The 27,971-nt window shown below is 43.9% G+C and overlaps 1 protein-coding gene across 2 annotated transcripts; it reads left to right on the top strand.

Moving 5' to 3' along the window:
- The first annotated feature begins 5,564 nt into the window (after positions 1-5,564).
- LOC126537931 (uncharacterized) lies at positions 5,565-23,259 on the top strand. 2 transcript variants are annotated; one of them, XM_072287948.1, is made up of 5 exons: positions 5,565-6,024; positions 16,004-16,047; positions 19,561-19,804; positions 19,869-19,959; positions 20,057-23,259. In XM_072287948.1, the coding sequence occupies exons 1-4, from the start codon at positions 5,691-5,693 to the stop codon at positions 19,916-19,918; spliced, it is 672 nt and encodes a 223-aa protein (XP_072144049.1). In that variant the 5' UTR covers positions 5,565-5,690; the 3' UTR covers positions 19,919-19,959; positions 20,057-23,259. The 2 variants fall into 2 exon arrangements, with proteins under 2 accessions (XP_072144049.1, XP_050041011.2); XM_050185054.3 differs by having other exon boundaries at positions 19,869-23,259.
- Positions 23,260-27,971: the final 4,712 nt, after the last annotated feature.

Raw genomic sequence — 27,971 nt, 5'->3', positions numbered from 1 at the left:
AATCATTCGCTGCCAACCACTTACCTAATCACACAACTGCTGTTGCCACTTGCTCATTGCTTTCTTCTCTGTTCTTATAAACAGCCTTTTAACTTCACGCATTTCTCAAATATGTAAATTGTTTCCCAACAATGCTCGAGTTCTTGGAGAAAACAAAAGAATGGCCGAATGTAACATGGTTTTAATATGTAGTTGCAGTGGTTGTTCTATGCATTAAAACAACTTAAAATGAGAAAAGCCAGATGAACAGAGTGCTGTTATGGTATAATTATGTCACATTTACGAAGAACAAGGCTCTTCTGGCTGGTGTGCAATGGCGACAATGCTGTTGTACTAGCAAGAACTTGATTTGGGGAAGTTGGTTTATCTTGAGTAAAACTTGAAGCAGCGTGAAAGAGACGAGGACAGGTATCGAAAACAAGCACAACAGGACGAGCGCTGTACTGCCAACTGGAAAATTTATTGAAAGAACAACCAGCTTTTATAGCATGTCAAAAGAACACGAACAATAACCAACAAGGTTTTAAAAGGCATGTGTAATGCCTACAAGTAGAGGTGCTTATCTAGAAAGTTTATCTCAAGTTTTGTGAGGCTGAGTGACGCTGCGCTGACACATTAGCTTCTACAGTTTTTCTTTCTTGCTCTTTGCATGCTTCAGAAACCTAGTGTCACTGAACATTGGGGTACATGCGCATTTGTTGCAATGCGCAGCTGAATGGCTACCGTACCTGCTTTCTTTACATTGTTTCTACGCTGTCTTGCTCGACCATTAAAACATTGCCCAGTTTGTCTGATGTACAATTGTTGTACACCATTGTACTAAAGTTGGCGAACACAATCAGCACGTACCCAAGCATAACATACTATCCCCCACTTCCCCTCGTCAAGTACATATATACGGGTAATTAAGTTCTAGCTGGCAGTGCCAGCCTGTCTGTCCCGCAGCTGCGGATGTCGGCGGAGCAGAGGTGAGAAGAGCTGCCGGCGTCACAAGGAGTGAAACAATGGCCAAAAAAGCAGCACATCTAAAGTGGCTGTTTGCCTTCGACCTGGGGCATTGCACTTGATTTTGGCGGCAGCGTTGCGGCTGTCAGCACGGACTGCGAAGAGGTGAGGAGAGAGAGAGAAAAGGTGTCAGGGCCGAAGGCACGGAAGAAGCAGCACTCAGGCGCGGAAGCGCTCAAATGTCCTCTTTCTGAGCTGAGTTGGGGCATACCTGTATATATCCCCATGGACCACCGGTATCTTATCAACATTCAGGTATGATCCATTTGTCAATGTCTTGACACATAATCTAAAGGACATGCTACTAACATGTATTTTGCAAATATCAAGTAGCCAATGTGTTATTGATGTTCGTACTACTTTACAATTACACTTTTTATGGAGATTACATTCTGAAGGAAGGAAGGCAGGGAGGTTAACCAGTTCAGCTCACCCGGTTTGCTACCCTACACGTGGGAGCGGCATGGGTGGGATGAAAGATGGGGAGGAGAGAGTGAGAGAGCACATAACACAGCACACATATCGTCAGTTACAGTCCGTCACTCTTGCGCGGTACGTGACATCACTGTCGCAGCCGCTTGTCCAAGCCCGTCTCTGCGATGTGTTCTGTCGGCGACATGTGAAAATCGTTTCAACTGACAATGGTCTATTGTCAAGGTGCGTTAGAGCGGACGCCAGGGACTGTCTCTGAACATTATATTCAGGACAGTCACACAGAATGTGTTCTAGCGTCTTCTCGCAAAGACAGGCATTGCAGAAAGCGTTGTTGGCCATTCCAATGCGAAATGAGTAAGATATTGTGAATGCCACCCCTAGCCATAAGCGATAAAGCAGAATGGCCTCTCTTCGGCGGAGTCCAGTTGGCGTACAGAGATGCATCAAAGAGAGCAGGTGGTATTGACGATTGCTCCGGTTGGTCTGGCTGCTTGGTGTGCACCATAGAGAGAGCGTGATCTCCTGTGCAAGCACTCGAAGTCTGCTGGCTGCGTCGGACCGTGAAAGTGGTATGACCTTTTCCTGTGTGTCTTCAAGAGCTGCCCGAGCGGCATTATTGGCGTCTTCGTTTCCTATGACGCCGCAGTGACTTGGCAGCCACTGAAACGTCGCGCGGTGTCCTTTCTCATGTGATGTATGGAGTAGGTATCTAATATCGAATACGAGCTGTTCGTATGGCCCACGACGCAGAGCTGATAGCACAGATTGTAGGGCTGCCTTTGAGTCACTGAAGATTGACCATTGTCGAGGTGGTTCTTGACTGACGAAACATAGTGCAGCGCGAAGAGCAGCTTGTTCCGCAGATGTTGATGCCGTTGGGTGGTCAGTCCTAAAGCTGATGGTAATAGCTCTTGCTGGGACAACCACAGCACCAGACAAGCACTGGATGTTTGTGGAACCATCAGTATAAATAAGTACACTGTCTATGTACCTCTCGTGTACATGCTGAAATTGTACAGATGTACGAGCTACATGCTACATCATTGCGGTTGGCTGCATTTTAAGTTTTCTTACTTTATTTGAGATGTCATATCAGTAGGGGGCTATAGTTAAAGTTCTATAGTTAAATTTTTATGTGGCATGATCTTTGAAAACGCTATGTTTCTTGAGCTTTAGTGTGCATGAAATGCCATTCACATTGAATGTGGTGCTTAAATTTTGCAGAAGTAAAAGGTGAAACCATAGGCTCAGGCTAGACAGTAAAGGCTTGTGGAAAATTTTCGGATAATTTTTGTTCCAGAATGTGGTAGCCAGTGGCTATAGCGTTGCTGATTACATGACATCTAATGTATGTTGTAACAGCATGACAAAAATACTTTTTTGGTGCTACACATGAGTAGGATGTCCCCCCATAGGCCTTTTTTTTCCAGTTTCCCTATGAGAGAATTATGTTTCCTCATTTGTTCAAGTCATAGTTGGAAAGTATGCAAAAAAAAAATGTGTGAAAGCAGCTGATATGTATACATCTACTCTGCCTATTTTCTGATAGTTTACTTTTAACGCTTTATTAATTTAGTACGCTCAGCTTGGCAGTTGGGAGGTCCAGGAAAATAAGTACACTGCACTTCTTTGTCACGGGCATGTGCATTAATGTGTGCATGCAATGTATGTGATCTTGCAGTGTCTGCTGCAAACATTATATTGAATTCGTCCTTGATAGTAAATCTGCTGTGACACCTGTAAGTATAGCTAGCAAGTGTGAACTGAATGATATCCACTAGCTGCTCTATAGACCTCTGTGTGCCTAAAGTGAGCATCTATTAAAGGTCACATATGTCCACCTGCAATATACTTGCGTTACAGCAATGTTATCTGAATGGGACTTAGCTTATCTATGGTATGTATTTGTAATGTTGTTTGTATAAATCTAAATATCTATAGGATGTGTGCACTGTTGGAAACATCATGTTCTATGAACATAAATTGAACATACATGGTAGCCTCTAGGAAGCTGTGGTTGGGGGTGAGAATTAATTAATGGGGCGGAGCCACTGCGCAAGGCCCTCTATCGTATCACACCTGACTTGACGAGGAGGAGGAGCATCGGACTGCGTAAATATTTTTTTACCACATTTTCAGGCTGCACGTGGAACGGCCCACAAATTTAGACCACTATTTCTGGGATCGGCCCACCAAACAGGCTAGAAACAGTTTAGGCTTGTGCGAATATTCGATATTTGCGAATATTATACTATTGGATATTCGCTTCGTCTCAAATTGCAGTCTCGAAGTGCAATCCGAAGTATTCGAAACGAACGAATATACGTGTACTTTTTCCGTGGATAAGACAATCTGAAAAAAAAAAAAAAAAGGCACTGGTATAACCCGCAGAAATAACTGCATACAACGCCCAAACGTTTTTAAAAACAATCTCCATTCGTGGATGCACGAATCGTTCGCCCGTTCGCGTTGCATCTTCGGTCACCGGCTCTTTTTCCCACCTCTTAGGCGACGCTGATGGCGGAGAGCTTTGCCCTAAAGATGGTTTCACGGCAGCACAGGTCGTTTTGCCGTGAAACAACACCTCGAGGCGGAATTCGCATATATAACTCGCTATACGCATATAACTCGATAAAAAAGACGTCTTTAAAAGTTTCGTTAATGTACAGCTATACCTGATAACATCTATTTGATATGTATATGGGATTGTAACGACACGAGCAACTGCGTAAAAATTGATCAATTGATCATTTTTCGGCGGTCGTAGTGATGGTGGTGGTAGTGTTGCAGCAGGCGGGGTCACCCTGGCATACATAGGCGACTGAGCCTGAGCCTCATATATGAGTGTCACTGTGTGGGTCACCGGGTGTCGAAGAGCCCCGTGTATCGCATGAAGACAATCAGCAGTCGTTGCACTCTCTTCCTGAAAGCCGCGGGCCCTCCGGGAAAAACGACGTCTTCAAAGGGCCTGTGCGAAAGACCATTTTTTGCAGGCTGATCGTTTTTCGATCAAGCTTGTGCTTGGTCAAACAATGCTTCCTAGTTCGAGAAACGACCACGACTGCATCCCGACATAGGAAGCCAGATAGATATAGATTGGATTAGATAGATAGATACATAGAAACTCTATGAAGACAGACAGACAGACAGATAGATAGATAGATAGATAGATAGATAGATAGATAGATAGATAGATAGATAGATAGATAGATAGATAGATAGATAGATAGATATACACACGCACACACTCAAAAAACCTGTAGTTCTCAAAGAATGATTCACATTAAAATGATGTCGATTGATTGTGCAGTTAATGGGTGCCGACGCTACATATATGCGTAGTGCGCGCCGATGGACGCGCCACTGGTGGCGGCCTTGCGCAGAACACACGGGAGATGAGCCAGCCGAGCGCCGTAGTTTGTTGTGTCGTTGATAGTGCTTCTCTGTCTTATTCACGTTTTCAGAGCAAAATAGGCAACACCCTTCGCATGTGTGGGGTCGCCAAAGCTTCAAGGAATGTCCAAAGAATTGTTGCAGGGTGGGGGGCTCCAATACCGGCGAAAACGTGCCGGCGATACGGTTCTAATCATTCCCCGCAAAGCCTCATCAGCGGGAGCAACGGTAGCAATGAATCGGCGCTTCGGCGGGAAATTTCTTGTTCTCATCCTTTCCTTTGTCACGTCGGTGTTTTTTCCACTCGATCATATTGGGGCACCTCGCTCTAGTAACACTAAAAATAAAGTACTGAAAAGTTAGTCAGACTTTAGCTTTGCACGTTGCCAAAGCTCCCTTGGGGAACTTAAAAGCGTTGTTTCACTTTCGAAAGCTTAGTTCGCGCATGTATGCATTGGGAATGCTTCACCGCGTAACTTGCTTGTACCACGGCAAAGCTAACTTTAAAAAGTAAATTATACAATGTGTTCTAGATTCTTGCCCTCTATGCTTGCAGCTCTCCTAGACGTTAGCACCAGAGTTCTTTCTACAAATATTAATTTATGCAGCAAACTCTATGGCTGCAGGTCAAGGAAGTACATAAAATCTTAACCATATAAGCAGGCGTAGGCCGCATAGCATGGCAAGCTGCGTAGCCACCATCGCCATCGGCACGCTTTGTTTACGAGGCAAACAAGGTGTACGGGCCGTGAAGTCTCGGCTGCCTGACTCGGGAAACTACGGGAAACTCTATAGTCCAGCCCATGTGAGGTAGAGAAAGACTGTCAAGCCCCACGGTATGGTTAATCAGGGTGCCGATGGCTCCGCCTGAAAAGTGTCTCAACGAGATCGCGGCGCGGAGACTGCGGAAGGCTGCTGCTGACCGTGAGCGTAGGGCAAGGATGTCTCCTGCTGAGCGTGAACGTCTCGCCGCAGCCAAGCGGGCACGTTATGCTGAGACGATGACGGCAGAGCACCGAGCTCGTCGCACCGCTGCTGCACGCGAGCGGTACTTGGCTCTTGCTGCGTCAGATGAATACCGCGCCCGTCGCAACTTGGCGCAGCGTGAGCGGTACGCCGCGAGAGCCACCGTGCAAAACCGGGAGATTCGAGCAGCGGGTGGACGTGATCTCCGCAAGCGTCGTCCTAGGCGTATGTTTACCGAGTGCTCGTTTAGTTTGCATGTGGCGTGACGTGTGGGACCGTTTGTGATTATTTGGATGTGCTCACCTTGAAGGAGTCGATTTTCCCCTTGATCGCCGAGACCTTTCGTGCGGAGGCACTATACCACACCGCCTGTGCGGTGGTTACCGTATTGGGCGCGTAGTTGAATTACATCCATCTTGACCAAGATACTTACGCGCTAATGTGCATGCAAGGTGAACGTGTTGTTTTCACCCATTTCATGGCATTTGGAACCTTACTGCCTCGGTCATAGGCGCCGATTGCGAGGAAGAGGGGCTGGGTGGGGGGGGGGGGGGTGGGTGGCCGGGGCCCGAGCCGCCTCCGAAGTATGCCAGAGTGCTGTTACATCATTGGAGGTTTCTGTTGAGTTGCGTCTACATTCTCACTTAAAATTTTTATTATGGCTATAATGACACGGCTTTTAATTCATAAATTTGGCTTTACTTCTGTAGATACTGACATTAGGAAAAGCGCAGTAGACGCACCAGCGGCGGCTACCGCATCGATTTCTTCACGTCTACGTTAAAAAAAAGATTCACTGTGAGCACCACGCACTGACACAATACGTTTGAATATATACAAAGGACAAAGCTTATTATATCTTTGAAACAGAAGGAGGTGGCCAACTAACAATTATTTTTAGTGGTATGGATGACTTATGCCTAGACAATGAATATGTTGCTGTATGTTCACCTCGTTTCAAGTAGCTCTGTGCGCCTTTTTGAGCCTGAAAAAGAAACCTGCAGACTTCAGTGACCCCTTTGGTAGAGTCTTTAATCAATGGTGTCTGAAATGCTCGTGAATGATGTGGTCTCACTATTGCTTTTCTTTCCAGTAGGCAATGCTAACGACTTCAAAAAAAAAAAAAGAGCTCTTCTAATAATGTACACTTATTAACGATGGAAACATTACCACTTGCATGCAGAGGCCATAAATATATAAAATATATATAGTTCACTCGGTAACTGAAATGAAGCAAAGCTGGATTCACTCAAAATCATAATATCATTTACACGCAGTGGCACTTATATTAAGCTCGCCATAAAAAAAAATGCTCCAGTTTTGCCGGAAAGGCGAAATAGTATTAGTGATAGCTAAGTATAGGACAATTACATGAAGGAAGATTGCACCACTGAGAGACGTCAGTCTCTTTGTGGTGTGAGGGGACTGAGGTTATTTCATCACTTTAAGCCCTTCTCACGGGCTTCTATTATCGCTAGGATTACATCCTATTCAACCACAGAGGTAATATGCGTATCGATTTAAACTGTATGCCTACAGCGCAAGGATACATGTGGACGGACACAAGAAAATATGGGCAGGTATATAAGTTATGTCAAAGTAGGTTTGAAGTAATGTTGTGTGAAATAAAGCAGGCATGCAAATCTTATTTTTTATTTGTGAATTGTTAACATATGGAAACACGCCTGGAAAAAACACGAGTCAACACCTAGCGATGGACATCGAAGAAAGACAGTGTCTTCCTGGGCACATTAGTGCACCTTGTGGTTTGTTGTCTAGACTACACTACCTTTGGAATCAGTCCAAAATTTTAGACTGCAATCTCTCTAGGATTGGCCCACATTTTTCGTTGAGCGACACTACCGGTTTTGGTCTTAGGCACATGCTGTGTGAAGGGCAGAGGTGGATTTAATTTATCTCGCCATTTTTGTAACAATTATGCATTATTACTTCACCATACGTAGCTCTATGCTAAATTCATGTGTCTTTTTCATTCCAAGCTTAATTTAGACCCCTGTTATCTTCTCCTTTGTGCACTAGAAGGCCTCAAATTGCCTAATTTACAAGACGAAAATGGCCAGAAACTCAGACCTCACAAATCCTAAATCAATCAGAAGTCATCAAAGAAGACCTTGTTTTCTAAAAGAAAAAGAAGGAACACGCAAAACGGGCCAGGCTGAGACGTTGACCATCGTGCTGTGCAGTTAAGGCAAAACAAAGAGATGCTACATGCAACCTTGTGATTGTGCAGTTCAATAATTCTTTTCTCACTTAAAACAAAATTAAAACTCTCCAAATAAGGCAGTAAAGCGTACTATGCAATGCTGAAAATGAAGCCACAAATTGAGCCAGAATGTCATTCTTTTCATTTTTGTCATGACATTACAGAGTTTTAAAATAGGGGCCCCAAAGAAATAGTGTCGGAGCCACTGCGCATGCGTGAGATGCCAACTGCATTTGGGTTTTGTGTCGGGCGCACTATTTCACTGATTTAGCGGGAGCCCCAAAAGCTGCCATAAAAGATTTGTGTAGCAAACATGGCGGCACCCATCGAAGCGGCGGCTCTAACCTAGCACTTATAGCTGGGCGCGATTCATGGTAACGCGTGAAGTTCAGAAGCTAGGAGAAGTGACTGCGGTTGTCGCTTTCTCTCAACTAACGTGTGTTATGAAGATTGATTTATTAGAAGCTGCTGATTCCGAATTCGATTGTTGATTTTATGGCTCCTAGGCTTAACATGGCTTAGCCTGGCTGGTGGAGACACATGAAGTTGGTTACTCTAAAATAAGTGCAACTAATTGCTTGCTACTGACAGAATAACCTCTAAATTGTAATTAAACACAAAAGTGAGAATTACTCTTCTTATCATAAAATGGTATATTTTATTTAATTACTTCTAATAGCTTTTCTTTGATGCCGTAGTGGCGCTTAAGTGCAAGACGCTATCTGCAAACGCAAAGCCCTATACTAAAACTCTTTACTCCTGTGTGCCCAAACGTTAACATCTGCAAAGCTCTTTGGGACCCCTATTCTAAAACTCTCTATTAACAGAAAGTTTAGGTTTTATTTCTCATAAGAGTATTTTTATCATCTGTTGTACACACATACGAAGCCAATATTCTGAATATATTCCTTATAGAACAGTTACTTTTTTAATAAAAAATATTAAAGCAGCAATTGTCAGCTTTTTCTTATGACTAAAAATTATGTAAGTTAAAACAAAAAGTATAAACAACATTAGTCATGAAAGAGTACTCATCTGCAGATTATAGAAAAAGAATTGCAGTAACAGGTCGAAGCAAGAAATTTGTAGAAAATTTTCTGCCTGATATAGTTTCATTTGTGTGCACAACCTTCAAAGTGTCCTTACGGCATTAGAAAATATTTGTCAGAAAAAGATCACTGGAATAATTATTCCCACATTGAGGTAAAATAGTGTGATTTTTTTCAGCAGAATCAGAGACGGTCAAAAAAACCCTGAGTACACTTGAGATGGAATGACCCGTATATATAAGTTAAACCTCGATATAACGAATTTCAATATAACGAAATTATTGGTATAACGAAATATTTAACTTTTCATAATATCTTGTCCATAGAACACCATGTATTTAGAACCTCAATATAACGGAGTGTGTGTATTCGATTTAAATGTAGCGAAATTTCGCTTCCGCCGCAAAGGAATGCCGTGACGATAAATGGAAACTTCCGCGGACGCAGATGGTCGCATGATTGACTTACAAGCGGCCGCTTGCAAACGGCACGTCGCAAATCGCGCACGGCGCGACAAGAGCCACCGCTGAACTGGAGCCGCATCACGTTCCGTATAAAGTCCAAGTGCAATACGATCCAATTGCGCCCCGTGCACTTTGTGCTTTAGGTGCGAGTAAAAGTGTGCGAGGGTGAGACAAGAAAGATGGTGGCTTCACGAGTGCTGCATTCCCGCGCGAGCAAAGGGAAAGAGGGGGAGGGGAGTGAGATCGCGGTAACTCGATCAAGCGAGCTCGAGAAGCAGGGAGAAGGGGGGGGGGGGGGTGTTGCGCGCGTCGCGACCTCTGGCGCGCGTCTCGGCCGTGGCTGCGCATGGCTGTAAGCGCGGCTGAGCGCATACGCTGTCGTCCGCGCTGCTTTAGAGGTAATCTGCCGCGTGTGCAAAGAGTGGGCGTGCCGAGACGGCGTGGGATCATGTACGTAAGCTGTCTTTCCGCGCGTTTAGTACAGGAGGTTGCGTAATCTCGAGTTTCGGTGGCCCTTTCGAGCGAGAGGCAGACGAAGCATTCGCTCACCGGTGCCGGCGCTTTTCGTATCAGCGTCGTCCCGGTGCAGGCGACGCTATCAGCCGCGGGGGCGATGTGCACGCGAAAGCGTGGCTGGATTCTCTCAATTCGTATCTCCAACGTGAAGTTGTCGTCGACCTGGCATGAAATCGTATCATTCGTCGCCGACTCCCAAATTCATCAAAATGAATAGTTTTCTCAATAAAATTTGCTTTTTTCGATTGCCCAATAATTTGGAAAATTCTGCGGCCCCTTTCTGTGTAAAAGTCGATCGGCGACTCTACTTATTTGCATAAAAGGTCGAACTTCAATACATCGAAATTTCGATATAGCGAAGCAAATTGCACATTTTACCGGCTTCTTTATATCGAGGTTTTACTTATATATATATGTATATATATATATATATATATATATATATATATATATATATATATATAGACCGTTTCATCGGGCGAGGAGGAAAGGGCGCGCGGAGAGCCTTTCCTCCTCTCTGGCTTGGGCGATCCGGCGCGGCTTGAAAGTATTGCTGTCGCGTGCTGCGGAACGATTTCGAGGTGTTTTAGATCTTACTTTGTGAAATTTACGCCATGTTCGCTGATATAAGGTCGTCAGGGAAGCCTTTCGGTGCATCGGTAACTACTGTAGGCAGAAATATGTCTTGGGGGCGCAAAAATGTGACACGCATAATCAGCCGCGGTGTACGAGCATTATCAGTTGCGGTGCGTGTATGTGTTGTTTACTATTTTGCTTATATCGATTTTAATTCAACAAAGAAAACCGGCGTCTCTGTATTACCAACATTAAATGGTAAATCAGCTCACTGTCTGATCGATTGGCGTATGCAGTAAAACATAAAACATAAGAGCGCATGCTCGTGCACGGCCAGCCTAAGGCAACCACGAAACATCTGAGCGGCAGGCGCTATCAAATATTTGTGATACACTGGCATCGTTCTCACGCATTTCAAGTCTAGTATGCTTGAAATTACCATATGTCTACGCTAGCCTTGCTGCATGAGGCCCATGGCGCTTCTCAACACAGCGACCACTGCGGTTGGTGAGCCAGCACGATACACATAGAAGCTGTGTGCTTTGGCATTGCCTTTTTGGCCTGTATACAGCCATAATATATGAGACGGTTCGCATAAAAAGAATGCGATGGCTATTTTTGAGCGCAATATTTCTGTAATACGTGTGAGGGCGTCGTAGAGAACTGAACGAACACAACCGAAAAAAAAAAATCGGTTATCATCCTCTTTCTCTAAAAAGCACGAGAAAACGTGCTAACGCCGCACAACACTTGTAAATATATACCCGCTGATGCCGTATGCTTGGACCATGTGCTATATAGAACAGAGATATCTGTAATCCAGCACCTACTACTGCTTAGGACGCTCGCGCAGTTCGTAAACGGTCGCTTTGTTGGACAAGCTTAATTCAGACTGTAAGGTATGCTGCTATTACTAGCCAAAACTATCTTATTCATGGGTGGAAACCTCACCCATCCAACCAAGTAGTCACGCAATGTAACCTGCAGTGAATAGTTTGAACGCTTGTCAAACAGCACAGCTCCTTTCGTAGCAGAACAGTACCCATGCTGTTACGATCGTCGCGTCTGTTTTAAGGCTCCTAAACCGCAGCTTAGAAATAGAGGATAATACTGCAATAAGGTCACATTAGTGATTGGAACATATAGAAATACACAATTGATCTCCGAGGCTGATTGTAGGCTCAAATATGCGAGCACACATCGTGCTGCGTGTTCTGTACACCTCAACGCCAGCAGAAATTCCGGCCATGACGCCTTAAACCACTCCAGCACGTCTCACAGAACCGTTTACCACGTCATACTAAACACGACGCACGTCATACTAAACAGACCGCACGACCGCGAAAAAAAACGCCAGAACCTACCGCCTGGCGTATACCTGCCATGCAAAATACCGCTTTCACCCAAGCCAGTATGGCGCTGCTCATAGGCGGCGCCACTGCGTTTACAATATGGCGGCGCCTACAAAAAAACGGTCTATATATATATATATATATATATATATATATATATATATATATATATATATGGGTGGGGTTCGGAAAGCTGGTCAGGCCGCACCCCCCCCCCCAGGATCAAATGAAAACTTTCCACGTATGGTCTTGGCACCCACTTACTCATTTAATTCTTTAGTTCGATTGAATGAAACGATGTCATGTAGCTCGCTTAGTTAGTAACCTGTTTGCAGGCTGTCTTTCTTGTAGAAAACCCTCACCTATACGATGTTTTTTGGTGTCAAGGTCCATGAGTGATATAGCCCACGACAAACAATTCTGGAGAGAGTTTTCTGGATAACACAATGGGAAGCAAACCAGCTATGAATTGCTATGAGAAGTAAAGGAGGTAATCAAGGAGGAAACATTTCATCCCTTTTTGGGGGGAAGTTCCCTGCTTTTTTTCAGGCTACACTATAAATGCCTAAAAATCCACAATGGTAAAGGTTTGGAAACCATTGAGCATATGTTGTCTGTATCCGTGCAGATTTCCTGAAGGGACGAAGCCTAATTAGAATACAGTGCTGCACGCGCATGAACAGTTGGCAATTACCGAAATCACAGGAACATTTGTGATTGCTACACTGCATACAGTGCAGGAGAGATCTCAGTTTTGAGTAGAGTACTGCCGCTCGAGACCAGAAGTACAAAGATAAAAAGTTCTGTTTTTGTGATCGCAAACATATTATTTATTTATTTATTTGACTAGTATTTACTGAGAACGTTCTTGCGATCACGAAGTCTGCCAATGTGTGCTGGGCCCACTTGCTACGTAGCTGCTGGTGACATTATGAAAGAGAGAGCACGGAATTTTTTTTACCGTTTTTGATAGGAGACTGTAAATTAACTTTACGAAAGAAAGAGCATGCAATTTTTTTACTGTTTTTGATACAAGATTGTAAATCACCTGCTGCATACAATGCATTATTTCTGGCTCGCATGTTCAGAAGATCCTCATCTACGGATCGGCAGTGTTTTCTTACTATGTCCAAAAAGTGTTTCAGCCTTCAGGGTCCCTTTAACCTATTGCCTACCAAAGCCAGCAAATCGCCTGGCCCAACAACAGGGGCCATATTGCCAAAGTCAGCGATGCGCCGGGTTGGAGGGTGGAGGTATGGTTAGCTTAAATTTATGGATGGATGGTGCGTTGGGCAATATATGCTATACTTGAACAAAAATGTTGTCAATAGATGGCACTAAGTGTCCACAACATCAGTGTTTCTTTTTAATAATTTTAGCATTTAGTATATAGCGGAAACTGTGTAGCGCCCATAAGTGGCAATAATTGGTACGGAAGGCCCCACAGCTTGCATTTTGTGTGGTAGCCGAAGTATGTAACCTGTCCTCTTAGAAAAGTGCACTCATAAGAGTTTCAGAAGTTGTTCCACCATTCGATTCTATGCAACGGTCTAACCCCTCCACTGAACTTTTTTCTGCATGTTGATTAAGTTCATGAGGTGGGCATAAATACATCTATTACAAGGTCTTCTTTTCCAGTATTCCAACCCCACACATCTAACTACCTTCCCTCTGATATTGTAACCATCAGCTACAACGAATGCTTTCACGATGCTGTAGCTAACATTCGGTGATCAGGAATCTATGGTTCTAACTTATTTTTGCACTTAGCTGTTGTTTACTTTTTTTTCCCACTCACTGTCACAAGCTGTGCCCACTCCCCTCTTTTGATGCCTTTCGGCCCTGAGAATAAGCGAAGTAAATGAATAAATAAAAGATAATGTCAACTGAGGGACATCCAAATGCAGAAAGTTCAGAAATATCCAAAAGTCATACTGCATGAAGACAAACTGAGGAAAGCGGTACGGATGGTATGCTTAAGCCGAATTGAGTATGAATTGCTGCATTTGCCGAGTTACTTTTACAGTGATACTAAGCAATATGTTATTTATCTACGAGTAAAATTTTCTTGTGCACACCAAAAAATGCTCACACTATTTGTTACCGTTTTGTGCATGCGGTGTTTGTGCTTATTGGCCAAAAACAAATGTTCAGCAGTCAGCAACCTTTAGCATGAACAAGCAGCTTTATCTTTGCAGAAGGTCTGGTAGTGCACACAGCACATTAGCAGACGGCAAGGCATATACATTCGTGTAGTTCATGCGTGGTTCACAGCAGCGCTGTTAATACATTGTTGCACATGCCTTTTAACTCAGTGTTAAGGTACAGGCTGCATCATTGATTTAGCCTAAGTGTCCATTTGCCTAGCATGCATTGTAGCATTTTAGGTGCAGCACCAGGTTCTAGTTTGTGTTCTTGGTGCATATTTAGAGGATTCTCATAGTATTGTGCAATGAGCAATGGTTGCTTAGCATGGATAATCAAACAGATCTGACCTGCACAAAGAAAAAAAACATTATTCTTTGATGCCTGCAACTAATTTGTAAATGCTAGAGACAATACCAGCTACGTGCAGCAATAATAATAATGACAATAATAGTCTTTATTCGAACATAGACTGATGTGCACTGCTATGAATGGGAGACCACAACAAAAAGCATGCATACTTCCAGGAGAATTTTTGCTGGATGACAACTGGTGTGAGTCAGTTCACGAAGTGCAGGGAAAATCAGGCTGTGTTCAGTTTGAGTGTCTCTGTGGCTGAGCTGGGCCGAGACTATGAAATCACTTCATATATATTTATGTGCACTTCTTTTGCATGTGGCAGCACATGAACAGGGCTCTCAAATAAAAAACTAATTCTCATCCCTTCTCATGCAATGTGACCAGGAGAAAAGAATGGATTTTAAGGCTGTGTCTTGATAAACTGGTGTTGAGGTTGCTTAGAGTGTGTAACGTGCATTTAGTCACCACAGGTGTCTTGAACTTTAAGCATATGCAGCTTATTGACTTGTCTGTGCAACAAAAATCATCAGGCTCGTATGACATGCTGACTTGCATGGCTGTTGAATCTTTGGTTGGAATGACAAGCCCCTAGCACAAGCCTGTAGGTTGTAGCTGTAGTATTGTGATCTACATAGGGCAATGTTTCTCTCTTTAACTCAATCTGTTGGCATTTGTGGATGCAAATTCTCTTCGGCAATTCTGTCCATTAGTGGCGAAGAAATAAAACCATGGTAATTGAGCTACAGGTCAATTGATCCAGTGTCAACCCAGTTCACTCCAGACTGCAGAGTACTTCATCGTGAGAATATAGTATGTTGAACATTATGTTTAAATGTTGTGTACTGTCAGCAGTGGGGAAGTAGTAGCTTTTCGATCCCCGTTATGCCTGAAACCAATAATTACCTTGTACGTGTAGTTTAGGCCAGTGATTGTAGTCATTTTGTGATTTTATTACACTTGTCTTCCTCCTTCTGAATCGAAAACGTCTCGAACAAGTCACTTGTATAGTTAGCATTAAATGAGCCAATAATGGTAGTGTTTGGAGGTTGCTGCAATGAACATCCATTAGACTGCTGGTGAATGCTCACATTGGTGAATGTTGAGCACACATGTCCAGTACAGTGATTAACTAAGTGATCCATGGCTGCTCAAGTCTGCACTGCTGGAAAGTGTTCTCGCAGCATCAGGCATGTACCTGACGAACTGATCGTTGTAACATTTTCCACAGGATAAGAGAATTTCATGCACCACTTTCATTTTGCTTGGAACAGAACTGTTTGAGTGGTTCTCACAGAAAAGTCTTTTTGTCAATGCCGTTCGCACCATAGTACATTCATGTCCTACTTTCTGGTGTAGAAACAGCAGATATATTGTATTTTCTCACGCCCTTTTTCAGAGTGCAGCATGTTGACGTCACTAAGTCACAGCAGCACCAGACAGGCTCAATAATATTTTGTGTTCTTTCAGTGAAACAAGTGGACGTGTCCTAACTTCTCTGTGTTGATTCTCCCTTACCAGCATTGCTAGGCATAAGAGAAGATGCACATGAAGACTGTGAAAGGGTAAGGTTTGAGTTGTATCATGAGATTTTGTGTTTAGAGGGCCCCTCACTAGGTCTGGCCATTTTCAGCTGACAAGCATAGTGTATACAATGTGCGCTAACGATTATGTCTGCTAAGAATTGCATTGCTACGCGCCATGGAAAGAGCTGAAATTTCAAAATGCCGTTTGTCCTTCTCCTCGCGGGTGCCGCGCTCGAAGACGGGGAGATGAAGTATATCAGCAAGGAAGGAAGGAAGGAAGAAGGGGAGAAGGAAAGGCAGGGAGGTTAACCAGTTTAGCTCAACCGGTTTGCTACCCTACACATGGGAGCGGGATGGGGGGGGATGAAAGATGGGGAGGAGCGAGAGCACATAGCACAGCGCACACATTGTCAGTTACAGTCTGGTCACTCTTGCGTGGTACGTGACATCACTGTCGCAGCCGCTTGTCCAAGCCCGTCTCTTTCAAAAACCGAAGTAGTCCCTTCGTCGCCTTCAGCTGCGATGTCTTCTGAATGCGCCCATGTACCTGTATATGCTGTGACGTTACTCATAATGACCCGGGACACTTCGAGAATTATTCAAGGCAACATCTGTTATTTGTGTACTCTATTTCATTAATAGACAAATTAAAATTTAGAGAAATAAAGCACACAAAGCAAATGTCTGCATGTTTTTGTTTTACTTCGCCCTGCAGCAAGAGAGATGTACTTCCGTTTCATCTGCTTGTTCCCACATTGTGCAGTTGCGCACGCTGAGAGCAAAATTGTGTCAATTTCTACCGTGTTCCAGCACCTGATCATGCTCTGCAATCTGTTTGTTTCTGTCTCATTGTTCGTGTAGCACTGACTTAGGCCGTAAGTCAGGTGTTCTCGTGCACAGCGCGCAAAATCGTGCGCTGCGTGAAATGAGACAAATGCAACAGCTCGTGCGTGCAACCATCAGCGGAAGTGCGCCGCGCAGCAAGAAAAGCAAGAGAAAAAAAGAGAAGGTGGGGCTCGTGACATATGTGTCACACGGTCCTCCTGCTCCGGTGTGGGAGAACGCAGGCAAGAAATTTCTCTTGCAGAGGCTAGACAGGGGAAGTGGAGAAATGTGTCCTTGTTGGCAGCGGCGCTCGCCTCCTGAAATCACTGAAATATGGCTATCTCGGCTATTAATGAACCAGCTTAAAAAACTGTTGCAGTAGCATGCTCCCAAGAGGGCACGTAACAACTTCCAGCCTATAACAAAAATTTGCTATGTGGCCTAGTGAGGGGCCCTTTAAAAAAGCACTGACAGAAAATTTTTGTCTTGCTTTTATTTTTTTAGCAACTATGGACCAAGTTACTCTATGAAGCCTCAATTCCTTGAGAGTGCAGCAATTGATGACGTTACCCATTATTACGATTCATTAAAGATGTGCACTAAATGGTATCAAAGAGGAGACACATGTCAGCGAAACCTGATATCATGGCACCAGACACCACTGACGCATACACATACACTGTGACCATGCTGCCAAAAGCCGAATCCATTCAGTACTCGTTGGCACAAGAGGGGAGAGCGGGTTCTCCAGCATTTTTTTGTAAGGACTAGTTTGGCAGCGTTTGATGACACAATCATTTTATGACCTTCAGTGAGTATGACTCACCATCCTGACTGTTGCACTCTTGAGTTTGTGAATCATGTGACTGCCACCTTCGCTTTTGGTGATGTGAATTTCACTCATTTCGTGTATCTATTTTCTGCCATCGAACTGTACTGAGGGGCCATGATGGAATCTAGGGGGACCAGGCTGCAGTACTGAAATGATGAGGCTTCATCAAGTTGTTGCTTTGCAGCTTTTTCCTAACTTCATCTTTGTCCCTTGGAGAATAAATAAAATTTGATTGATTGATAATGTATGCAGATAAGCCAGCAAGACACGAGTCAACACGCAACTGTAGCTTCTTGACATGAAAGGCCCCTCGTATGCAAAGTGCTCAAGTTGTGCACAGAGGACAGGTCCTCACATCTGTCAGCACACAATGGCCTTGCTTGGCTGTCAGTGCTAGCTGGCCTTTGTACATTGGGCCCTGTTGGCAAAGGGCTACGCTTAAAAAGGTAATGCGGTGGTACAAGCAAACATTCCACAAGTTAAATAGCATCTCGTATTCTCTTGCATCTGAAATAACACACGAAACTTATTTTCCCAGCAGTCAGGAGATGATGGAAACATAGATAAATGATTGCTTTCAAAGACAAATTGACCTGCCGCAGCATCTAAGTAGCTGCGACATTCTTCCAAGGATGAGGTCGCAGGTTCAATTCTCAGCTGTGGCAGCCATGCTTCGAGGTGCGCAGAAATGCAAAAGCGCTTGCGTGCTTAGATTTAACCGTGCATTAAAGAACTCCAGATGGTCAAATTTGATCCGAAGCCCTCCACTATGGCATTCCTCACCGCTGTGAGGAATGCCACTGCATAGTTTTGGGACGCGAAACCACACAACTTGAAATTTTTGCAAACATGGTGTTACATGAAATCAGTTGAAAACAAGTGCCCTGGATGTTCCTGTAGTTGTTTTTTCTCAGCCTTACATTATGTATGGTTTAATTGAATGTTCAAGTTATAACTCTGCCAGTTGTTTTCATAGTATTATTTTAGTTACCGTTCCCTCCTCCACCCCCTTCTACAGTAATGCCCTGCTGGGCAGTGTGGGTTTCTACGAAAGTAAAATATACCTTGATACAGTATGCAGTCATGGAGTACTTGTTAGACAACATCGACCGGGAAGGAAATTTGTGCTATGCTGTTGGACGCTTCTGTGCCTTTGCACTAGAGGCAATGAAGGAAAAGGAGATTCTTGGGGCTTATTCTGCATAGTATTAGAGCACTGAACTGCAGTGAATGAGTTGGTGATGTGCAGGGAAGATTGGAACGGACCTTGAAGTCGAGGAACTCGCCTGAACCAATCGCAAAGCATTTGGCATGGGATGTTTAGGTGCTGCTGTGCATATTCAATGTTGCTCTGAGTGCAGGTTAGTCTTCTTCCTGAATTTTTTTTATTGAAGGCGATGACAGCCAGTAAAGACGGCTGCAGTTGAGCCTCATTATAGCAAATGTGTGTTTAATATAACAACGTTTTACTGTCATCTCATCACATTTTTCTAATCGGGAAGTACTCCACACAGCCTATTTGTACAGCCTATTTTTGTGTATAAACTTAGATGCCGAGCACATTAACCTGCTGTGAATTGTAGCAGTTGTGCGCTGTTGGTCACAAAGATTCAATGTTCACAACTTTCACAAAGGGCCACAGTTTGCAATATTTGTCTCATAAATTGCCTCATTGTCCTCTTGTCTGCAATGTGCCTTTCGAGTAGCATGGCTGCTTTGGCATATCTTGGTGCCATTAATATTTTAAATGTAGCATTTTAGAATTCCCGCAAGATATGCATGTGAACCTGCACCACCACTACGAAGCGTGGTCTTGATGTATGATTTTTTTCCTTCCTCTCCTCGTTTGCACTTAACGAGTGAAGTAAATGTTGCACCTTTTTCTCTCATTCTAGATAAGGCCGGCAGCAGTGGCCGAAGTGCAATTTTCACAACAGCTGAGTGTACCCTGCACAAACACACTAGTCATGGCTACAGGTGACATTGCTGCCTACCGAAAAAGGATTGTGTGCAGATGCAGCAGCAGTGCGGCCACAGTACGTCGTGCCACAATGTCTCGTGCCATAACCTGTTCAATCCGTCAATTTGTGCGTAGTGTGTCGGCATGGAAGAACACGTCAACATGGATGCTGCACAAGGGTAAGTATGGTTACTTTTGCCTCCGGAATCAACCAACATAAGCACTTGCATTGTGCTCTTGCAGAAACACAGACCCGACCCGCCATGGCAACGAGGAAAACACAGACGCTGTGACATCGGCGTCCTGTGTGGACAAGGCGAACCTGTACATTCAGGTGCATCAATCAGCTGTGAAGTGCTGCTGTGCTGTTGCTCCTGATGCATTCATATATGCACAGTTGCCAACATTGTGTCCTTGTGACATCTGTGCAGTGCTGCCACTAGCGGCCACCTGCAGGGTTCGCATAGGAAGATGACAATTGGCCAGCCGTGATCTAACAATTGGTCCATGTGTGCGTCTGGGTGCTCCACATGCCAGTTGCCACTGGGCATCACTGTCATCTGCAATAGGCAGCTCACACCTGCCAGCTGCCTGCACTTCCATTGCTGCATCATGTACCGTCACTGGCTTCAACTAGGTGCATAGCACTACAGCTCCAGACTTTACGTACTGGGATTATAACTGCCAAACATGGTGTCATCTGTGTAAGCCTACCATGTTGAGTTATACCAAATTAATCATTTCATGTTTGCAATGTTGCATGGTTGTTTTTTATCTCCATGATGCATGGATTGTTCATGTTGTGATGTCCAGAAAATACAAATAATATGTTATATTGCTGTGATTTGTGCTACTTGAAATGAATTTTGATGTGTAAAAAATAAGTCTGAGCTAGCTACCGTGGTGTACCGCCCTCTAAACAGCAACCTAACATTGTTTATGAATTATCTTGAAGCGCTCTTGCGCTCGCTCGAATAACCTTAATTTGTGCTGTTGACTTCAGCATAAATGTTCTTGATGACACACCTATTGTATGTGACCTTACTATATGGCTGCTTTCATCAGACTTTCTTACTATAATCAAAACACGTGCTCGAATAACTTCGCCCACTTGCTCTGCTCTAAATTTGCTAATTACAAACTGGGAAACCTGGGAAACTGTGATTCGTGACGCTGGTACATTAGCAATTACGGACCATTGTCCAATTTTCGTGTTTAACGATGCTCCGGGGAAAACTGGAACATGTCAGTGTGACTCAGTTACTGTTCAATGTATGTCCCTTGATGTTTAGAGGTTTTCAAACCTAATATCTCTTCACAAGATTGGTCTTGCATATATGAAGAAAAAAATGTGAATGATGCATATTTGAAATTTCTGGAGACATTTATGAACATTTACATGATGCATTTCCCTTTTAAAACTTTTAGACCACCCAGAAAAATAAGAAAGCTGTGGGTAACGTTTTCACACAATAGGGAAATAAATAGCAAAAATAAGCTTTTTCGCAGTTTCTTTAAACACAAGATGTCCTTCTGCACTGAACAAGCTTAAAGAAGTTAGAAATATGTACGCTCAATGTGGAACTGCAGCGTGCTAAGGCAACTTATTACGAGAATATTCTTGTTAACATATTGAACAAGGACTTTTCTGCAGCATGGAATGCAGTAATTAAAGCTTTAGGCTATTAAAGGAAAAATGCATCCCCAGAAGAAATAACGCATGAAAACAAAGTGTATACAGGCGATGCTCTGGCAGAATTTCTTAATAAGCATTTCATTGGCAATAACACTCCTGCTACATACCCCCTTCTTGGCAATGACTTGGCCAATATCGGCACCGAAAGTATGTTCCTTCATCCCACAGACGAAGTACAAATTTATAGGACTTTCATGTCTCTAAAGAGTATGAGAGAACTAGATATCAACAACCTCCAAATTAGGTCAATCAAAACAATACTTGAATACATAGTGCCCTTTATAATTTGTCGGTAGAGTTAGGTGAATTCCCAGATGCCATGAAAAGATCAAGAGTGTCTGTTGTATCTAGAGGCAGAGACAAAAACATGCCTAAAAATTACCGACCGATATTGATCATACCTATATTTTCTTAAGCCTTTGCATTATTGGCTCAACAACATTTTCAGAGGATACAGCTTTTTTCAGGATCTTAGCACAGTTTTTGTAAGGGAAGATGAACAGAACCAGCAATATTAGAATTGAAAGAACACATACTAATAAACATCCAAGAGAAACTAATAACTCTAGCCTTATTCAGACTTCAGCAAGGCATTTGATTCACTTGACCATAAAATTTTAGCACATAAGTTATCGATCTGTGGAATACATGGTAAACTCTTATCTTTAATTAGATCTTACCTTTCCAACATAAGCCAGTAGGCATGTATCGGCATGCACAGGTCATCCTTACTACCAATAACGACAGGTGTACCGCAAGGAAGCATATTGGGAACGCTTATGTTTAATGCTTACATAAATAGCATAATTAACATCGATCTGGCAGTAAAGTTCATTGTATACGCAGATGATTGCACCATGCTTCTTTCTAGTCCAGACGCGACCGAACTGGTATTTGACTGTAATCATATACGTAACAAGCTTATCAGCTGGTCTTCAAACTCACTTAAAATTAATCCTTCAAAAACAAAAGTTATGTTTTTTCGAGCCAGAAACAAGGCCGTGAGGTTAGAGCTCATCATTGGTTGAGGAAATGACGGCATTGAAATAGTTGAGTAACACACTTTACTCAGCGTAACACTATCTTCGAATCTTACATGGGATTCACACATTTTTAACCTATGTAAAAATCTTGCGTCCGTCAGTGGTGCGATGTCACGTTGTCATGTGCTTCCTTTAAATATTAACATTAAAATATATTATGCACTGTTTGCTTCTCAAATTAATTATTATAGTTTGTTCTGGCTAATAACAACTAAAACAAACATAAAAAGTGTTCAAACATTGGAAGAAAAAAGTTATATGACAGATTGCAAACATTGAATATTGTGGATCTAGCGTGAGCACTTTTCAAAACTTCAGCATAATTCGTATAGAAACCATGTATGATTGTTGTGTTCTGGTGTCTTTTATCATTCATATAAAATATTTAGGCAGTTCTTAGAAACAACAGCGAGCTTATGTGTATACAGGCCTGTGTTATATACGTGCAGCACAGACATGTGGTTTCTCCCATGTTATTGCCTGGATTACAAACTACAAATGCTACAACGCAATCTTCCTTTACTTCTGAACAAATACAAAGGAATGCAATACACGCTGAACTCTCGGTTGCAAGCATTTTTTGTAAAAGTGTAATTAATGTTTGCTGTACCAATAAATTTTTTTTATATATATAATCCTCATATTTCTGTTTCTTATGTATTGATGACGCACTCTATTTATTTTCATTCTATACTATTTTTATTTGTTAGCTTTGTTTGTCAGCATATATGCTTAAACTTCCACATCATGTAGTGTTGTTAAGTGTCATGTTTTTGCCGTTTCGGTGTATCTGCCTTGTAACGGCAACCTGGGCCTGTGTCAAACTGTCTACATAACTTTTAGTCCAGGTAGCCATCCAGTACTATCTGGTGAATAAACTGAATATTGAAATTGACTGAGAAACTGTCATGAGATTTTGGTGGAATTGAAAAGACTGATTTATTGGGATTTGAAGAAGGAATTTGCTTTTAAATCTACACAGAATTTTGCAAGAAACAGTATGCCGTGATACACATCTTTTTCTCCCCATAACAATATTAGCACTGCAGTTCTACCATGTAATCACAGCTTGATGAATGTAAGTCGGCTCTTATTAAGGGCGCTATACTTATTGCTTAAAATAGCATTCATAATATTTTTGATGCATTTGTGTATTTTTTATCTGTATTATCATGTAAGGATTATCATGTAAGGAAAGTTGGCTCTTATACAAGTTATACAAGACATAGTAAACGAGACATATCCTCAAACTTAAATGCTATTCTCACTTAATTATGCACAAGAACTAACATTCATGATCGACAGAGTCATATTGACGCCAGCTAACCGACCACTGCTCACCACTATCTGTTCAATTATTTACTGGAACGTTGAAACAATTTCGCGCCGTCAAACTTTTAGCGCACAGACCCACGATCCTTCATGTACACGCTGGCAGCATCGCAGAGAACAGGCAGTGAGACATGTTGTTCGCACAATAGTCATGCAAGCCTGCGCACCCGCAAGCAAATAAGGCAAAACGACTGGCGGCTCTTTTATAGGCAACTCTCTGAAGCACATGGTAAGCTTTGATGACATACCTCGCATACCTGCGAGGTGTCAGTCGCCTTCCACTTATCTCGCTTCACTTGGGCCTCCCACTTCTTCCTTCTCTCGGGGTCCCGAGGTAATCGGAAGGTCCGCAGCCCTTCTCTCCATGAGCTGGTGCACCCCGGAGTGCAGCACCCAGTCACCCTCGTTTGCTTGCTCACCCACTCACGAGAGAACGCTCAAACCATGGAAATGCGCCGCGAGACGAATCACACAGCACGGACGACCGCTGACAGAAGAAAAAAGGTAACGAAGCACAGTCGCAGATAAATGTTGAAAAGCGTGCCAGAAAATCTTGTAAGATCACAATATCACCGCGCTTTGTCTGACCGCACAGGCTGCACGGGCCACCGGCAGCTACTTAAAACCAAAATGGCATCGCGTCCGGAGAGGGGCGGCGCGATGAGGGACAAAGCGTGGCACCACCCTTAACGGCGGCGCTGGCATCGAGGCACCCTAGGCCTCGCCGTCGTGCCCCGCCGTCGTGTCTCGCCGTAACCAAGGTCATCCGCGCGCGCTCCTGCTGTCATCCCTCGCGCGCCGCATGTGTTCTCGCCTAAAATCCCTTGATAATATGAAAGTACCGCCACTCTTTGAACTCGGCTGCCGCCGCACGATCTCCTCGCGCTTTGCGCATTCCCTCCCCCCGAGCGGAGCCGTCCTGCGCCCGCTTTTCTGCACGACGATTGGTCTCCCTGCCGTTGCCCTTGGAAACGCGCGAATCTTGCGTTTTGTTTGTGTTTTTTCTTATTCGTCCACGCCATTTTTCTCCTCAGCTCGGCTGGTTCGGCGCTTTAGCTCGGCGTAAAGCCCCTCCATACACGTTTCCGCGGGGGTGGCGCGTGGATGCAGGGGCTTTAGCTCGGCGTAGCGAACGTCGTACGGTGTTTCCTGCTTTCTGTGCTAGCGCTATGCCGTGCTGTTGCGCATATAACGGCAGCAAGAAGCCTGGAGATGGTTATGCAGTTTTTATGATACCACAAGGAAAGTGCGACAGCTTGCACAGGAAGCAGTGGCTGCATAACATTGGCCGAAAGAACTTTGCTACGACAAAGAACAGTGTTGTTTGCGCGGTGAGGCCTGTTTCTTATTGCTCGTATCAAAGCATCCCATAATGCTGCATTTTAAAAAATTCTTCCGGCCTGCTCACCAGCGTTTTGGTGCGGCAATTTGTACGTTGCATAAAAATTCTCCTCAGTATGCTTAATATTCTGCTGGGACTCCATCACCTCGCACGTCGCCAACTGTTGCTATTTAGTTGGAAAGGCAGCACTGTAGATTCTGCTTTCCTCTGTGAACATTTATGTACGAAGATACAGCCTCTCGATCGCACTTTTCGCGATTGTTAGATCCGTTGCCTGTTTTACTGAAAATTGAAATTGCGGCTTGCAGAGGAGCTATTCAGCTTACGTCGATGTGTGCGTCAGTCATACAATGAATGCAGGCTCTGAAAAAACTAGTGGCACGTATACTCGTGGTATTGCAGGTGATGAGCGCTAGCTAGTCCACATTGCGTTTTTTTTTAAGTTTTAAGGAGAAAGCCTTTAGCTTTCTGTTTCACGATCGCATTGTGAACAGAAAATATCACGTGACCCAGGAAGGCCAGAAGCGACCCAAAGCATGTCAAGCCGTGTATAATAATGATTAGCCAAGTTAAGTAATGTTTCATTCGTGATTGAATTAAGGTGGATTAGAGAGGATTAAGGTTGATTAGGATGTACTAATGAGGATTAAGTTGGATTAAAGTGCATGAACAAGGATTCAGTTGTATTATAGGTGGATTAAGGTGGATGAAGGAAGATTAATGTAGATTAGGATAGATTAAGGTGGGTTAGGTTTACAAAGGAGGATTAAAGTGCATGAACATGTATTAAGGCGTATAAAATATGATTAGAATGGATTAAGCTGGATGAAATAAGATTAAGGTCGATTAGGGTGAATTAAGGAGGATTAAGGTGGATCAAGGTTGATGGAGGTGGATTAAAATGAATTACAGTAGGCTTTACAAGGCTCTCGCATTCACGTCTCTCAGGTGGTACCTAAGGACACCTTGGATTTTTGGAATTTACTTTGAACTGCACTTCCAGGCACGCATGAGTGGGCGACGAATATTTGGTTTTCTCACGGATACAAGCAATGTGCAGGGAGTGTTCACATGATCGCGCACGCTTGCTGTTGATATTGACCTCTAGGCAGAGGCCGGGAATCTTCGCTTTAAAAGCGAATGTTATAAAACCACCTTTCTGCGGTTTTGTCCTGCGGGGAACTTTTTCCATTGATTTAACATGAGCCGAAATCATTGCATCAATGCGCTTTGATTACGAAGGTTGAGCAATCAATCATGATTAATGCAATGATGTAGTAATGCAGAGAATATTCTGCAGGAAATAATGTTTAGCATTGCAACGTATTTCACCCTAATCCACCTTCATTGACCTAATACACCTTATTACACCTTAGTAATCGTTCGTACACCTTAATCCATCTTAATACGATCACTAATCAATCATTAATTAGCTTTGCTATTCAATAATCATCTCTTATACACGGCTGGACAAGCTTTAGTTCGCTTCGGGCCTTCCTTGGGTCACTTGATATTTTCTATCCTTCACAACGCGACCTTCAAAGAGATCTAAGGCTTTCGCTTAATAAGCCACATGCAGAGGGATGTGCTACAAGCAATGCTAGATCAGACGCACAAAGACCAGACGCATCTCATCATGTGGCAGCAAAATTGTCTGGAGTATAGGACTCGCCTCAAAGCTCCTTTTACATCAGTATACCCCGTTCGTACGGCTCCTCGTAAACGTTGCCTTCAGCATTATCGATGCTGTTAACAGCATTTCTCAAAATTTTCAACGCCATTTGGGCGCACAACCGTCCTAATATAACGCGCCTCCATAGAACGTTGCGCCCGTCCGCGAGAGCCCTGGAGAAAAGGCGTGCCGTGCGCAGCGCGCGCGGCCGGCGGGCGAGAAGAATCGAGGAGGAAAGCGCCGCGGGGAGGAGAGTGTCGTCACTTTCTAATTATCAAGGGGCTTTATTCTCGCCTATCTTCTCGCCCCCTTCCTTCGCGCAGCGCCATTGCGGCGATCTCGCCGCTACCGTACACACCTCTCTCGCCCTCCCTTCTCCCGCTGTCGCGGCACTGCCGCGGTGCCGGCTGCGGGCGCTCCTTGACGCTTCGCGCGTGGTCCGCGGCTCTCCGCTCCTCCGTTTGCGGGGCAGGTTTCTCAGTGGCATTTGTCGCCTCGGGCAGTGCTTGTGCTCGGATGACCTTCTCCCTCATTCACTCTTGCCCTATACCTCCCCTTACCTGGCGCAGTGCCGCTGCGGTGAATCGAAAGACAGAGCGTCTCGTCCCCTTAAGCCCCAACCACTGGCACGCGCTGGAAAGCTTCGGCGCGCGCCGAAGGGTCAAATGCGTCAAAGCGTCGGTCGGGAACTCGATGAAGCGGAACGTCGCGCAGCGATTACGTCTACTGCCGATGCTAAATCGCTCGTGTAGCAATCAAGAACACTGACGCACTGAAGCATACGTGGCAACGCAGTCATATTTGAGTCAGTGTGTCGTTATAGTTGAGCACTGCAAAAAGAAATTATCTGTTTGCAACGTGTGCCCTGTGTGCAGTGCATAGCAGGACCTGCATCATGCAAGACCTATGCATGTAGCAGCGTATACCATGATTGCTTCGATGCCCGCTTCAGAAGCAGCAAGTACTGAGTCAATGAAACTGTAATTGAATTTTTATCTCACTTTTTGCTTATGGAAAGTGTAGATGGTGTGAGTGCATTGTGGGGAAGGTGAAAAGGTGTCATCATTGTTTTGTGCAGTCAGTATGCTTAAACTGCTGGAATCCCTTCAGCCTCTACTAAAATGTTTCTTGCTGCGATACTATAAATTGTAGTCAGGACAAAGATGTACTCAAAACCAAGTTACTAATGCATCTGCCCAGAATGTGTTTGATTAACAAGTTAACGCTTCCACAACAACAATATGCCGATGAACAGCATATG

The sequence above is a fragment of the Dermacentor andersoni genome, chromosome 4 (assembly GCF_023375885.2).
Source record: "Dermacentor andersoni chromosome 4, qqDerAnde1_hic_scaffold, whole genome shotgun sequence".
NCBI lineage: Eukaryota > Metazoa > Arthropoda > Arachnida > Ixodida > Ixodidae > Dermacentor > Dermacentor andersoni.
Note: the sequence above shows the minus strand (reverse complement) of the source record. Positions and strands in the feature narration are given on the sequence as shown.